At 39.9% G+C, this 16,334-nt stretch overlaps 1 protein-coding gene across 2 annotated transcripts in view; it reads right to left on the minus strand.

Moving 5' to 3' along the window:
- The window catches only part of LOC136876320 (tRNA (cytidine(32)/guanosine(34)-2'-O)-methyltransferase), an 86,181-nt gene that overhangs the window by 41,426 nt on the left and 28,421 nt on the right, over positions 1-16,334 (minus strand). For both annotated transcript variants that reach the window (XM_067150167.2, XM_067150168.2), the window contains 2 exons: positions 2,501-2,670; positions 2,165-2,374 (listed from right to left, as the gene is read on the minus strand). In XM_067150167.2, the coding sequence (XP_067006268.1) occupies positions 2,165-2,374; positions 2,501-2,670 (380 nt within the window). The remainder of the gene's footprint in view (positions 1-2,164; positions 2,375-2,500; positions 2,671-16,334) is intronic.

Here is a 16,334-nt window from a genome sequence, read left to right on the forward strand (position 1 = left end):
TATCATAAAATTAATAAAATTTAATGTTTTATCTATCATAAAAACCAATTGTTGAGTTTTATTTTAAACTTTGCTGTTTTCCTTCTTTGGTTGACAATTCTCTGGAATCAGCCTACTACTAAGCACACACAGAAATGAAAATTGCATGTTTGAAATCCGCAAGAACTACTCAAAGATTACCAACAAAGCTAAATGCGTACAGATTATTATTAATACTATTTTATCCTTATTATGCTCTAATAGATACACTCGAAAAATACATACGAAGATAGCAGGCAAGATACTACCTAATATATCGTATCTACACCACAATTCTCAACTGAAATGTGGTTATATGATTTTTACAGCTGGTGGATTACTATTATTTTCCCTTCTATGCGGAGAGTAAAAGTGTCCTTAAATGCTGAAAAATAAGAGGATGTCTACGACAATTTCTAAGAAAAGAAAAAAACCTTCTGTCAAAACTATGCTGGTGACTTGAACTGCAATATTACTGGGATAAAGGAATTTGATTATTAACTCTTACTCGATGAATAAACAAAAGTAAAAAGTATGCCTGGGACTTAGAACTACAAATTATTAGAATACAGTAATCAGCTGATTTTTCTCTTTGTTTACTCAACTACCATACACTCCTTGAACTCGTCGGAATGCAGCATACAATCGCCCACAATCCAAAGACTGTTGAGTAATTATCCAGTGAAATACTGTGTGCTCTCTTTAACTTCTTTTTAATCAAAGTTTACAGGCGTATTGTACTATTTAATTGAATACATTTTTACCTTTGTGATAGCTTGAACGGATATCTATATGAAATACCGGAAAAGCTGCGGAAGTTACAGCTCCTTATGATAAGTATTATACCAAAGAACCTACAGATATATATTTTTTTAAATTTAAAGAAAGTTAGTTTTATTACCTAAATTATTTCCGAAATCTAAATTCGAAACAAAGTACACCTAGCTAGCCTACTTAACCTAGAAAACGTAATCTACTGAACACCAACTGAACTACTTGATATAAAATTCAAATAAATTTCACTACTCCCAATTTATATCAACAAGCACTAAACACCAATATATAAATAGCACTAAATGGATTACACATACAAAAAATTAAACAATTTCAATAGGTTTTAACTACTTTATCACTACGATAATGCAAGAGCTTTCTCAAGAGACGACCATTCATTTCTCAACAGACGACCATTCACAAGCGCGTCCAACAATCTCTTCAGATAGTAAAAAACATTTCTTTCCATTTGTTTCAATGCAGAAATAAACTTCCCAGCAACTCATAACTTATGCATATGGAGAGGTAATCACAGGGTCCCAATGAATGCTGTCATCAGTGCTTCTGATTAGCCTTTTCCATCCAAAGTATCTTACCAAACTCTTGTTCTTTTCCCTCTCCAAGAGTGATAGGTTTACGAGACCTAAGGAGTATTTTCACATGTATCGTAATCCTTCACTTCCTTTACAAAATCCTTCATTGTTCAAAGGACAGAACTTCCCCTCTTTCTCCCAGGATACGATTTAAGAAGAGCTGATAACTCTTTTGCTCCGCATCAATCAGCACTGGAGAAATAGGATACTTATACAAAATAATAATAATAATAATAATAATAATAATAATAATAATAATAATAATAATCACCATCATCATCATCATCATCTGATTTTCACAGGTGGGGATCGACAGGCAGATGCAGCATATTTTTCAGAGAAGCAAGTGGATTATGGAAATAATTATCTTCACTAGTTCTCATTTCCAGCTTGGTTCTGGGTAGGGTAGCATATCACAACTCATTATTTCATTCTATTCCCTTCTCATCTTTAAATGTATGGTATTAATTGCTAACACTTCTTGTTTCTGTAACTTCTGCTATCAAGTCCTTCCTTCTCATTCGAGGATGATCTAGCCTTGTTTCCATTCTTTCTCCAGAATTCTCTCCTTTGACATTCTCATCATGTGTTGAAACCACTTTAACTTGACTAGTATAAGTTTGTTTACTGTTTCCTGCATCTTCTCATCACATATTCTTTATTGTATAATCTTATCTGTAATATCCTTAGGAACTTCATTATGGAAATAATTTACCTTAAGCTTACAGAAAATTAATTTAATTTGCTCATGCCATGATATCCAAATCCATTTTTCTTACCTATACTAGAGTTACGGGAACTCCTTGGCTTGGCTAAAGTGACAGTTGTGAAAAACAGCTTGAGTTGTGAATATAAAATATGGACATCCTTTCCTCTGAAGATTTTGCATACTAAAGTGCCTTTTGGTTTTAAGACAAACGTTGAAATATTGAGTGCAGCCAGCAGCAACTGAGACTGGATGTATTCATCTATGTCGTGTAGTCCAGTAACTAAAAAGGAGAAATGTTTTATCAGAACAAATATTTGAAAATAGCATGCATATAACAGTAACAACAAAACCAGATTATGTCAATATTTAACAATTGAAAAGTTAACAAGGTTTACAAAACACTAACCATCAGGTGCCCCATCACACACCACTAGATCAGCCTTATGTCCTTGGAAATGCTGAATAATCTTCTCTGCAGTAGAATGCTTTGTTATGTCCCCCTCAATTTGAATTACACCAGGCATAGGAGCCATTGACTGGATGTCCACAGCCACAACCATTTGATCTTTGCCGCCTCTGAAGAGAGAAAAACAAAATACAGTGAAACCTCATTAGTGCATTCCTAATTAACAGGTTTTCCTGCTTAATAAATCGTAAGTTCAAAGTCCCGGTTCTCACCATATTAAATGTATATAAAAATACCTCACCTATTGCGTCATTAATTTTCACTATTACCGCTTAGTACGATCACATTTTTCCTAGCCCTGAAAATGTTATTTTTCATTCCTTGTGAAACGAATGCGATTTCCAACTCAGGTAAGAAAGAGCCCTCACCACAATTTCGTGATAACATTAAAATGCCTTGAATTTCTGAACTTCATAGGGTAAGTTGCATCCTTCAAGGAACAAGCCGTTAGCCTCAGGAATCATAAGTTATGAATTTCATTATGGTCCGTATTGACAATTGATCACTATGAAAGGGTAGAGGAGGGTCCACCTATTCAATACCATTAGCTTGTATAGTGTTCTATATACAGTAAATGCGACCAGTTTCGACCCCATATACACTGGGTCATCTTCAGCCACGATACAACTGGAAAAAAACATATGCTCACATACAACCAATAATAAAGTAAACAATCTGGTATGTCTCAATTTACAACCCAAATTTAAAATATTGATGAAGTCCAATAACACATCCAAAATTGAAATCAAATGACATCAAAACTGTTGCAGTTGGTGCCGAACTATGCCGTTGCTCTTACAGTGACCAAACGTTCCTGAGCTGATCTGGGAGTAGGCATTCCCCATCTGTATAATGAGCCACCTTGTTTATAAACTGTTTTGTACAATAGTAATATGTGTAATGGTTTACTGAAGGTGAAAATTCATAATTTGAATAAGTATTCCTTTTCATCAGATGTAGTGCTCTATTGTTTAATTTGGTTTGAAGCTGTTTCACGTACAGCTTATCACATTACTTGCAAGTGTCCGATCTTGGATGACCAAACTTTAACTGAAAATATTGTGGAATACATTTCTGTAGAGCCAAAATTTTACTTTACTGTATGCTTTCGATGAAAGGTTTGGGCTGAGATACTCAGATTTCCCAATATTCTTCCTGCAGGAATAATGATTTTCATACATTAGAAACGAGGCAATATGCTCCCGAATGAGTTGCTTATCATCATCTAATATTCGATGTGGCTGATTTCTATTTAATCCCCATCCATCTTTTGGGGTTCATATTCCACTCTTCATTTTCTTCTGTAAGTTTGGTACATGTTTATAACTAACAGCATAAATGCCACACATCTTCAGGCACATGCAAAAACGCTTTTCATTTATGGAAATTGTGAATGAAGTAGGCTATAATGAATAAATCAATAGAGGAATTTGATGATGATGATGATGATGATTGTTGTTTAAAGGGGCCTAACAACTAGGTCATCAGATCCTAATGGAACAAAATGAGACAAAATGTAATGACAATTTATTAGTCCAAAATCATCCACTGATCAGAATTCAAAACGTGATGATGAAGAATGCATGGATGAATATACATTTAAGACAATCAGTGGATCCGATCTGCAATGCCCCACCTTCCCAGAAACTATCTTAAAACAACAGTATTACTGACCAAGGAACTGCTTCTAAAGCACATTCTTGAAACGATGATGTGTGATGTCTAAAGGGGTCCAAAATCAAGGTCAATGGCCCCTTATAATGCTACTTATTGCTAGTAAAGTAGAACTAGCCTATAGTATTTGTCATATTGTGGTACTAATCAAAAGTAGCGTAGACTCACGGTGTTCCACACATTATGGTAGTACTCAAAGGTACCATATGTCGCACAGGTAACGCAGACCTATGGTGTTTCTCACATAATGACGCCACTATTAGGCAACACAAACCAATCATATTCCTCACATAGGTGTATTAATGATGGGCGCCGGTATTCCCGTGGTGTTCCTCACATAATGGGTACTAATCACTGGCAACGCAGACCATGGTGTCACTCGTATAGTGATACTAATCACTGGTAATGTAAACCCACAGTGAACCCACTCTCTGCTGCTACTATTCACAAACCAGTTGTGTACCTAACATAGTGGTACTACTCGCAAGTAAAGGCAACCCATGGTGTTCACCACATGATGGTACTAATCACAAGTAGTTTTATGGTACAAATACAATCATCCCTTGGTTGCCCCTTTTAGTCACCTCTTATGACAGGCAGTGGATACTGTGGGTGTATTCTTCGTCTGCGTCCCCTACCCACAGGGGGTATAGAGGAATTTATGCTCAATAATACGTCAACTTGTTCTAACCCTTTCATCACTATAGAGGACATAACTGTCTGGAATGCTTAGGCATGCCGAAGAAGTGGCCTGGATATCTGATATATCTTTCTTCTGACCTTCCTTTATGCAGTCATTAGAAATTTGCTGGTCTCAATTGGATCAACTATGAAATAGAATATAAGGAAATGAGTCATGGCTGGCTTCTCTAGTAAGGGGAGTGGTGACTATTATTGATTGACATTACGAGGACGGTTTGAAAAGTTCTCGGAACCACCGCTAGGTGTCAGTGCTACAGCAACGAGGTTCCCGCGCAATAATCACACATCCTTTGTGAGTGAACACGTGGTGCGTCAGTGCTCTAGCTGCAGGAGTGTGGTTGTGACGACTCTTTGTTGTTGTTCCCGCATAGCGATTTGTGACAATGGAAAAAAACTGAGATTCGAGCAGTGATTAAATACTTTGTAAAGAAAGGTATGAAAGCAAAGGAAATTCATGCCGACTTTCAGAACACACTGGGGGACTCTGCTCCTTCATTTTCAACGGTTGCCAAGTGGACTAGCGAGTTTAAATTTGGTCGGGAAAGCTTGGATGATGATCCGCGTAGTGGATGGCCAAACAGTGTAACGACCCCAGAATTTATCGCAAAAGTGCATAAAATGGTCATGGAGGATCGTCGACTGAAAGTGCGGGAGATTGCTGAAGCTGTAGGGATGTCTTCTCAACGGGTATATTATATTTTAACCGAAGAATTGGGTATGAAAAAATTATCCGCAAGATGGGTGCCGTAGCTCTTGACATTGGACAATAAACGCACCAGATTGGAAATGTCCGAACAAAGTCTGGCCCATTTTCAACGCAACCAACAAGATTTTTTGTGCTGGTTTGTGACTACAGATGAAACTTCGGTCCACTACTATACCCCAGAGACAAAACAGTAGTCAAAGCAGTGGAAACATGCTGATTCACCACCACCAAAGAAAGCAAAGGCAGTGCGTTTGGCCGGAAAGGTCATGGCCTCAGTTTTCTGGGATGCAAAAGGCATTCTGCTGATAGATTATCTTCCTACTGGCCAAACAATTACAGGACAATACTATGCAAACCTCCTAGACCAACTACAGGAGAAGATACGCGAAACAAGGCCTGGTTTGGCAAGGAAAAAGGTCATCTTTCATCAGGACAACGCTCCTCTGCACACAAGTGTTATTGCCATGGCAAAACTTCATGAACTGGGGTACGAATTGTTGCCACATCCACCTTATTCACCTGATTTGGCACCATCAGACTTTCATCTATTCCCCAAGCTGAAAATTTTCCTCAGTGGACGGACATTTTCTACAAGGGAAGAACTGACAGCCGAATTGGAGAGGTATTTTGCAGGCCTGGAGGAATCTCGTTTTCGAGATGGGAACAAGGCATTGGAACAACGCTGGACCAAATGCATTAGTCTACAGGGAGACTATGTTGAAAAATAAAAGCAGTTCCACTGAGGTAAAATACTTAATTCTAGTACATTCCGAGAACTTTTCACACCACATACGTATATAGCTGCCAATAACTAAGAAATTTTAAACCTATGCAGAAAGAACTGGAAGTAAAGAAATTAAAGGACAAACTGGAGCAAAACAGATTGAAATGGTTTGGACATGTCAGATGGATGAATGAAGTAAGACTACCAAGACGAGCACTGGAAGGACAGATGACAGGGAAGAGAGGACAAGGAAGACCACGAATGTGGTGGATGGACTTGGTGAAGAGTGCCATTAGAAAATGAAACATGGATTGGAACGTTGTGTCGGAAGAAGAATGGTGGAACGACAGAACAAAGTGGAGAGGAATCATATTTGCTCTCACCCGGTGTCAGCTGGAAATGGGAAAATGATGATGATGATGAGTGGTTAAACATGGCTGAAGATATAATGTTCATGTATGTTAATTTGTTTTGTGATTTTTCAGAAACCTAAAAGAATGCACAACATTGTAAATATCCTGTCCTCATTTGAGGACACAGTGTCACAAAGGAGCAATCTGTACAGAAAGTAACTTGCAGCTTATGAACCAAGAGGTACATTGTTATCATTTTATTCATGCAATATCCTATATAATTTTCATCCCTCAATGCATATGATATACTAAACCTGACAGAGAATAGATCTTGCCCCTTAATATACGGGTAACTCGTCTGCGTTTCAAGCAGAGGCCCCGGGTTCAATTCCTGGCAACATCAGAATTTTTACCTAGATCCACTCTGCCTATGTGAGAACATTTATGGATCCGATGGTAAGATAGCAGCCTCAATTTAGAAATACACGAATAACGGCCAAACTGCTCCGTCGCGCTGACCATGCATCTCCTCAACATCAACCAGTGCCACCTGATACGACAATTCCATCGGGACTGTAATAGCATGGGGTTTCACTGGGTTTTTTTCCACACTAATTTGACCATACCAAGAGAGAAAAGATATTCTACATACTGTATTCACATCAGAATTCATGAGTCACTCATCAAAAAAGGAAAGAATGCAAGAAGCAACAAAAGAGGATGTCGGTCAACAAGCAGCCCTTCTTGCGATGAGCCTTCAGCTTGGCAGCGTGTGGATGTTGAAACTAGGCCTATACGAAAGGCCCGCTGTGGAACCAAGCAAACAGATCCTTTTATCCACTACATGCGCCAGAATTAGGGGTAGGAATGGAATGAACGACCTGCTCATCCACATCGAATTTGAGATCTTCCCATGGAAATGACAAAGGCACTGTTGAAAATGTGAAGTTTTTCTTGGTCTGACCAAGGAAATGAAGTGTTTCAGAACTTTTCATGCTGTGAAATGGGTAGGTCATGCTTAATGAAGAGCTGAATTCTTTAATATTATGTATTATAGAACTGGTATCTACGGTCATTCATCCTGCTTCTAGGAGAAGTCTTTGCATGCAATGCAATAAGTACTTTTGTCCCCAAATGAGGACATCATGTATTTCCAAAACCATGCAAAAAAATTCATGAAAATTTACATATAGTGTTCTTTCCTCATTACCTAACTGGTGTGGAAAAAAACCCACAGATTTTTCTGGTCAGTAGAAATAAATCGTAATCGAAAGGGCTAAATAGCCATAGAGAAATAATGCCTTGGTTAACAATATTCAATCTCTGGTTTCCAATCGGCAAAGATGAGCTGGAATGAGAAGTTATGGAGGAATCGGCCATGACCTGTTCGAAGGGGACCAACCCTACAGTTGCCTGGGAAACATGGCAAACCACTTTCAGGATGGCTGCTGGACAGATTCGAACAGATCTGTCTCCCTATCGTTCTCTATATGCGATTTTTTATTTTACGAAATAAAAATATCACACGAGAACATGTTTACGTATTTCTAAACAACTTTATTATCACTACGAAACTTATCCTAGTCTTGTCAATCTCTCTTTTTAAACACCACAGTGCTAACTTTATTTCTTTCCTGCCAGACGAAGAAAATAATCACTCCTCAAAAACAATCTACAAAGAAAATATACATTGTTTCACATCAGAGACCTAATGGTGATGTTTCTGCCGCCATACTGGACGTCTGAGTGTCTGTTGCAATGTTACAAGTCTTCAGAGCAAATCCTTTCCACTGGACCTACTCATATACATTCGGTGATAATATTTTTCTATTATACAAAATATGATTATTGAAGGTTTTATCATGATTAGGACAGCTGTCCTACGACAATTATTCCCCCCCTAAAACCTTCAATACCTATCCTAGACCTTTATTTTTCTAGGTCTTAAATTATACCTAGGGGTCCTTTAGAGAGAGCCCACTCGCTGGTCCCTCCGCCTTCTTTTAGGGATCGAGGTAATACCTTTAATTCTCACGTATGCACCTTCGTCGGCGGTATAGTTTTCAGAAGAAACACACCATTTCCCAACCTTTTCTCCACCTCAAAAGGTCCGAGCCATTTTGGAGCCATCCCAGCATGGAACTTTGAAGCTTGTTACTGAGGGGATGGTTTCGATGAAGAACTAGTGTTCCCAGTTTGAACTCCATTTCTTCCGGTGTATCGTTGTTCTCGGCTTCTCTCCTGGAACGCTCTTCAGCTTGGTTATGCGCCTGTTGAATACGCTGCTGGTTCTGCACATGCCATGTATCAAGACCCTCCAGTTCCTCTTCTAGCCCATGGATGAAGTTCCAGTCGCCGGTTCTCTTGATTGGACGTCCAAGAAAAAGTTCTGCAGGCGAGAAACCTGTGACGCGATTAATCCGCTGTCTGATGGCCAGAAGGTGTTAGTCCCACTTGGTATGTTCTTTGTCAACCAAGTGAATTTGAAACATCTTCTTCAGCTCCTGATTTCTCCGTTCGGTTGGATTCGCTTGTGGGTGGTAGATCGGTGTCGTCCAGTGTTCGATTCCCCATTCTGACAAAGTTTGCAACCACTGTCTTGAAGTGAATTGACTACCATTGTCTGTGAGTATACACTGAGGATATACATAACGACTGAAGACTTCTGTCTTTAAGAGTTGTATGATACGTCCCGATGTAGCTTCAGGGATGGTGGATGCTTCCACCCATCTGGTGAATAGGCCAGTCACCATGAGGATTTGTGTTTTTCCCCAAGATGTCCTAGGGTAGGGTCCCATAAGGTCACTGGCGAGTACTTCCCAAGGTTGATGGGGTCGGCGTCCTCTCATGCTGGTACTTGCCTTCTGATTGTTCGCCTTAGTGCGAGTACAGATATAACATGCTTGGACTTAGCTCTTAATTTCTTGCCGCATGTGTTTCCAGAAGAAACGTCGCCGAATCGAGGAATATGTTTCCTCTTGACCAGGATGTCCGGCTTCTGGATCATCATGATATTTATTCAAAATCCTAGTGGTTTGCAACTTCGGGATGACGATGACCGGAGAAGATCTAGGCAGATGTGAAATGTATTTAAATATGCCGTCTTCGAGTCGAAAGTTCTTGTAGCACATCTTAAACTGAACTGGGACAGATCGACAATTAGTGCTGCGTTTGCTGATCCAGGATTTCATTCCGTTACAGGACATGTCCTCAGTTTGCCATTTTCTTATTAATTCTAAATCGATCTCATTATTCCTTCGCTGGATAGCCAGAAGCACATGATCGGTTTGGGGCCTCTTAGTTGGCACAGGAATTTCTCTCTCTAATAAATTCGTTGCTGATACCTGCCCGTCCTTAGGATTTCTTGAGAGGCTATCCGCCATTTGATTGGTTGCCCCAGGAACGTGACAGATCTCGAAGTCAAAGTCGGCAAGGATCAAGGCCCATCGCATCAGTTTGGACTTCGATCCAGATACTTTGTTCAACCACTGAAGTGAAGAGTTATCCGTAAATAGTCTGAACTTCCTTCCCTCTAGATAACCTCTAAACTTCCCGACAGCCCACACCACTGCTAATGCTTCCTTCTCGGCTGTACAATAGTTTCTCTCGGGAGCAGAAAGTTTCCTACTGGCATACTCAATTATATCCTTGCTTCCTCCTTCTCTCTCGTGGAACAGTACAGCCCCAAGACTGATGTCACTCGCATTCGTCTGTAAGCAGACTTCCCGGTTTGTATCCAGATAGGCTAGACTTGGAGCATCACAAATAGATATTTTTATCTCCTGGAAGGCTGTTTCTTCCCTCTGAGTCCATTTAAATGGTATGTTTTTGTTGAGGAGGTCGGTTAACAGAGCAGCTTTTGTCTCAAAGTGCGGCACAAAACTACTGTACCACCCGCAGAGGCCTAAAAATTGACGTACCTGGCATTTCGTTCGAGGTCTTTCTTGCTCCTGAATGGCCCTATTCTTCTCAATTTGTCTCTCTAATCCCTTGTCCGTCAATACATCGAGTTTGATGCGAACTGACACTTCTTGACTTGGCAAGTAAGTGCGTGAATCCTCAGTCTTTCTAATATTCTAGCTAGGTGTTCCAAATGGTCCGAAAATATCTTGCTATACACGAGAATGTCATCCAAATAGACCTGTCAGAATTCTCCTGTGTATCCTGATAAGACTTCGTATATCAGACGCATAAAGGTGGCTGGAGCATTCTTAAGACCAAATGGCATGACTCTGAATTGATAAAGTCCTCTTGGGGTAGAAAAAGCAGTCATCGGTTGAGACTCTTCTTCGACTTCCACTTGCCAGTAGCCAGAGTTCAAATCGAGGGTACTGAAGGCTTTTGCCCTAGTCAATTGCTTTATCAGATGTCGGAGATCCGGCATGGGGTAGGCATCTGATATAGTCTTGTTATTTACCTGACGCAGATCTACACAAAGTCGGTAATCCCCACTTTTTTCTTAGGTAATACTATCGGAGAAGCCCATCCTGATACTGAAGGTTCAATCAATCCCTGGTTCTCCATTTCCTTGACCTTTTTTATTACAAATTCTCGTTTATCTGGGTTAAGTGGGTAGGGCCTTTGTTTAACTGGGGTATTATCCTTGCATGTTATTTTATGTTTTACCATTGTGGTAAACCCAATTTTATCAGTGATGACCTCAGGGAACTTATTCAGTAACTTCTCAAGATCTTCCTTCTCCTCCACCCTCAACCGTCCTGTTCTCAGTTTCGCACAAACCTTGGGTTCTAATGTTTGTGACTCGAGAGCTTTATTTTCAACTCATGCCAGTCTACATCTTTTCCTATTACCAAAGAATATTTCATTAGTTGTGTAATCTATCACTACCCCATATTTAGTTAAGAAGTCATGTCCTAATATTATTTCAGGTATCAAATCCTTGATAACCTTCACCGGTATGTCTATGACTTCAGTGGAGCATTTGGCTTGAAGAAAAGTACAACCCTCAATCTGATAATGTATGTGGCGAATTGCTCCTCTGACTGTTACCACCTTATCAGGATGGATAAGTTTTAAAAATTTAGCCACATTCATGCTCACAAACGAGTGTGAAGCTTGAGTGTCAAGGATAGCGATTACAGGCTTATCATCAATCGTCAAATTAATAGCCGGGTGGGGTGAACTAGGCTCATCATCACTACAGATTTGACCAATATATTTACCTTCCAGCCACGTGCCATGTATCTGGGGCTTCTTCATTCCGGAACCCTCCTTCCCCCAGCTCGAACGGTCTCAAGCTAGTTTTCCGTACATTGTTCCTTAAAATGCCCGGTCTGCCCGCAACGGTAACATTTCTTGGGTTCCCCCGCTGTTGAGGTTTTCGTTTTTGAGGAATGGTAACTTGTTTCCTCGTCCAGTTTTGCTACGATGTGACGGAGCTCTTCAAAAGTTTTTGGTTGTGCCACTTTAACAAGTGATCGTATCTTATCATGTAGCAACTCGATTATATAAGGAACGCTCGTATCAATATTTTCTTTTTCATGGACTCGCTTAAATAGTTGGAGTTTTTGAATTACGAAAGCTCCTGCTCTCATCCCACTGGGTTGCGTTTCAGTGAGGAACTTCTTTTGGGCCGACGTTTGGACAGACTCCGAGTCAAATCTCTGGACGAATTCCTTCCTAAATTCCTCCCAGTCAAGGCTGAGCCCTTTTATATTCTGCCACCAAGTCCCCGCTGATGCTTTTAGTTGTTGACTGACAATTTGTAAGTATATCTCCGTAGGTATATTTGTCCTAACTAGTAGAGATTCTGATGTCTTTAAAAATGCTTTAGGACACTCTTCCAGTCTCCCATGAAATTCTGGTAGGCTATCTCTGATTACTCTGGGATCGACCAGTATCCCAAGGGAAAGGTCCCTACCTCTGTTAGGTTGACCACTGCCTACAGAAATGTTTTCCTCCAGAGTTGAAATTTTTCTCTTAACCTCGGATTCAAACTTCGTAAGTTTCTGGTATACTTCGGTTCTAAAATGGTTGGATTCGTGCTCGATTTCTCCAATCTTCTCTTCGACTTTGTTTTCCGAGGTATGCATATTATTTACTACTTTGTCCACATCTAATTCTACGCTGTTGACTTTTTCATTAATTTTCGAAATATCCTCTTCCAGATCTCTTACCAAGGAATCGATTCGGCCTTTTATCTCTTGAGCCTGGGCCTCTATTTTCCCTTCGAGTTTTTCAGATTGTGTCCCAATCAAAGTAGTTAGTTGTGTAAGCATAATGCCTACCTGGTTGTTGGCTTCCTTCTCCGAGACGACTTCAAAATCGAAACTGCCTGGGTCTTCCTCATTTTCTATCAGATCCTGGCGTAGCCTCTCTTGTAGTTCCGACTTGCTCCCAGCCGTCAGTAACCCTCGGGATATCAGCACCTTTTGTAAAATCACTACGGTCATTTGATCAATTTTCATCGTTAAGTTTCGGAAGTCCTGTCACGGTCACCAATTTATTGTTCTCTATATGCGATTTTTTATTTTACGAAATAAAAATATCACCCGAGAACACGTTTACGTATTTCTAAACAACTTTATTATCACTACGAAAGTTATCCTAGTCTCGTCAATCTCTCTTTTTAAACACCACAGTGCTAACTTTATTTCTTTCCTGCCAGAAGAAGAAAACAATCACTCCTCAAAAACAATCTACAAAGAAAACATGTATTTCACATCAGAGACCTAATGGTGATGTATCTGTCGCCATATTGAACGTCTGAGTGTCTGTTGCAATGTTACAAGTCTTCAGAGCAAATCCTTTCCACTGGACCTATTCATATACATTCGGTGATAATATTTTTCTATTATACAAAATATGATTATTGAAGGTTTTATCATGATTAGGATACCTGTCCTACGACATCCCGATAGCAGGATTATTAACCCAGCAGCACAACGTACTCAGTTACATGCTCAGTATAAACAAAACACAGCAGCACTCATCAGTGAGAGCTTTAAAAATCGTACTCAATATTCTGACCAACTCCACTCCATGCATTTAGATCCCTATTCCATGCAAATATACTCACCAATTCCAGTGCCTTTCTTGATGGGACTGACACCTTTCTTTAAATTATATGCCAAGCCAACATTCCTAAGACATTTGCGCTTGATGTCCTGCCACTCATTCACATTATGGTTGCGTTTCCTAGTTGAATTTTCATGCTTGAATGCAGTCATCACAAGCAATGAACTATGCTCTGCCATCTTGGACTGGATTTAGATACCTTTTTCGCATGAGACACAAGTTCTGCACCCCTAGCACAGCAACACATTCCAAATTCTTCCACATGACTACACCACTACGTAGGAACGTCCATTCAGATCCTTATTACGATGAAACCTCACTTTCAGAAAAAAGGTTGGTTAGATCCCTTTTCGGCGCATCGCTTCGATTCAGACTTTCTTTATTAGGCTCTGAGTAATGAGAATGCTCGCAAGGCTTTAGAGCTAAATATATCTTTATATGACTTCACTGTTTCACAGCTCTTTCTTGAACAAACAGAAACGTCAATTCGCAGAGAGGACGAAATGCAAGTCTTCTCGAGATCGTGAATTCTAGTTTCCCTGTAAAATCAACCCTTTTAAACACCAGAATGCACGTTTCATCCTGCCGTAAGCAGCTTCAAACCCAGAAGTCATATGTGATGACCACTCCACAGTGCAATTACTGCAATGAAGCGCATGCGTGCGCGTGTGTGTTTGTGTGACAAGGCAAGACACGGCACTTGTTTCAGCTGAGCTGAGTTCTAGAAGATTCCTCTAGTGCTGATATTTTAGTGTTTCACCTGGTCTTCTGTGAGGTACAGTCTTCCAATTGGAGGAAAGCTGAGAGCTTGCAAAGGACATGTGATTGTGATGAATGTTTTCAAAATCTTTACCTGTCTTGAATTTCATGCTTGCTTTATATATATATTTGTTATTTATTTATTTAATTTATGTCTTGCTTTTACTTTGATTTTGACTGATGATGGTCTCTAGTAAGACCAAAACTAGTTTCAACAAATATATATATATATATATATATGTATATAACTTTTTAACGTTACAACAAACTGTATTGAATAAGTGGAAACCTTTAGCTTTTGTTTTACACTATGATACTTGCCGCACTTGTGGCAAATGGCATCATACTCTTGTACATGTAGACTCTACATTTCACCAACACATAACACTGAGAAAGTACTTCACCACAGATAGGTCTTATGGTGACAATGAGATAGGAAAGGCCTAGGAGTGGGAAGGAAGTGGCCGTGGTCTTAATTAAGGTATAGCTCCAGCATTTGCCTAGTGTGAAAGACACCATTTCAGAAACCAAATACTGTGTTTCAGTAGAACATGACTTGTGAACTAGTGACTTCAAAAATTCAGCAAATTGTTTTGTGCTTCCTAAGGTAACAGATGACTTTCCAGGTCACATTATTCATTCTGCACCTTGGAACATTCCCCAAAACATTGATTTGGCTGATCCTGAGTTTTATAAGCCCTGTAAGATCAACATCCTTCTAGGAGCTGAGGTCTGTCCGTACATTCAGCAGCCAGCAGGCTCACCAAAGAAGCTAATCATCCCGTTCTTCAGGAAGCCAAACTGGGATGGGTTCTAACCAGAAGATACACAATAGGGATGTACTGAAACACTACCGATAGATGTCTCATGAGTGGTGCACGGTATGCGCTTGTCGATCGTCGTTTGTTCCTCAATGTTTTTAATGGAAATTGACCAGTTAATTGATGAAGTTAAAGTTTAATATATCGCAATAGCAGAAAAGAAAACAAGAAAATTGTTTTGCTTGATTATTGCACTATTCCAGTGTTCCAAAATCAGTGTCAATCTTACTTTGGTAAAAAGTGGTTCCGTGCGCTTAGTAGACAGGTCCTAAGAAATAAAAGTGTGATCATAATAGCAATGACTGCTCAAAGCATTATGCAGTTAAAGATTTTGTCATTACTGAAACGAGTGAATGAGATAATTATTCTAATTAGGAAATAATTTTATAATAAGTTAGTGACGTTCTGATTAGTTAATATGACCTATTTCAATCATTTTAGCCAGGATCATTTTAGCTCGGATGGTAGAGCGCTGGCCTTCTAAGACCAACTTGGCAGGCTCGATCCTGGCTCGGTTGGGTGGTATTTGAAGGTGCTCAAATTCATCAGCCTCGTGTCGGTAAATTTATTGGCACATAAAAGAACTCCTGCAGGGACAACATTATTATTCAATGAGCCTCCGTGGCTTACATGGCAGCGCACCGGCCTCTCACCGCTAGATTCCGTGGTTCAAATCTCGGTCACTCCATGTAGAAGCGGAGGCGGGACAGGTTTTTCTTCCGGGTACTCCGGTTTTCCCTGTCATCGATCATTCCAGCAACACTCTCCAATTTAATTTCATCTGTCAGTCATTAATCATCGCCCCAGAGGAGTGCGACAGGCTTCGGCAGCCGGCACAATTCATATCCTCGCCGCTGGATGGGGGCTTTGCTCATCCATTTGACCTGGTCGAATGACTGGAAACAGGCTGAGGATTTCCATTTTCAGTATTATTCAATAATTTTAGGTGAAAGATGAAGACACAAGGAGGACACTGTACCTTCGATATTTTTATGGA

The sequence above is a fragment of the Anabrus simplex genome, chromosome 6 (genome assembly GCF_040414725.1).
Source record: "Anabrus simplex isolate iqAnaSimp1 chromosome 6, ASM4041472v1, whole genome shotgun sequence".
Classification (NCBI taxonomy): domain Eukaryota; kingdom Metazoa; phylum Arthropoda; class Insecta; order Orthoptera; family Tettigoniidae; genus Anabrus; species Anabrus simplex.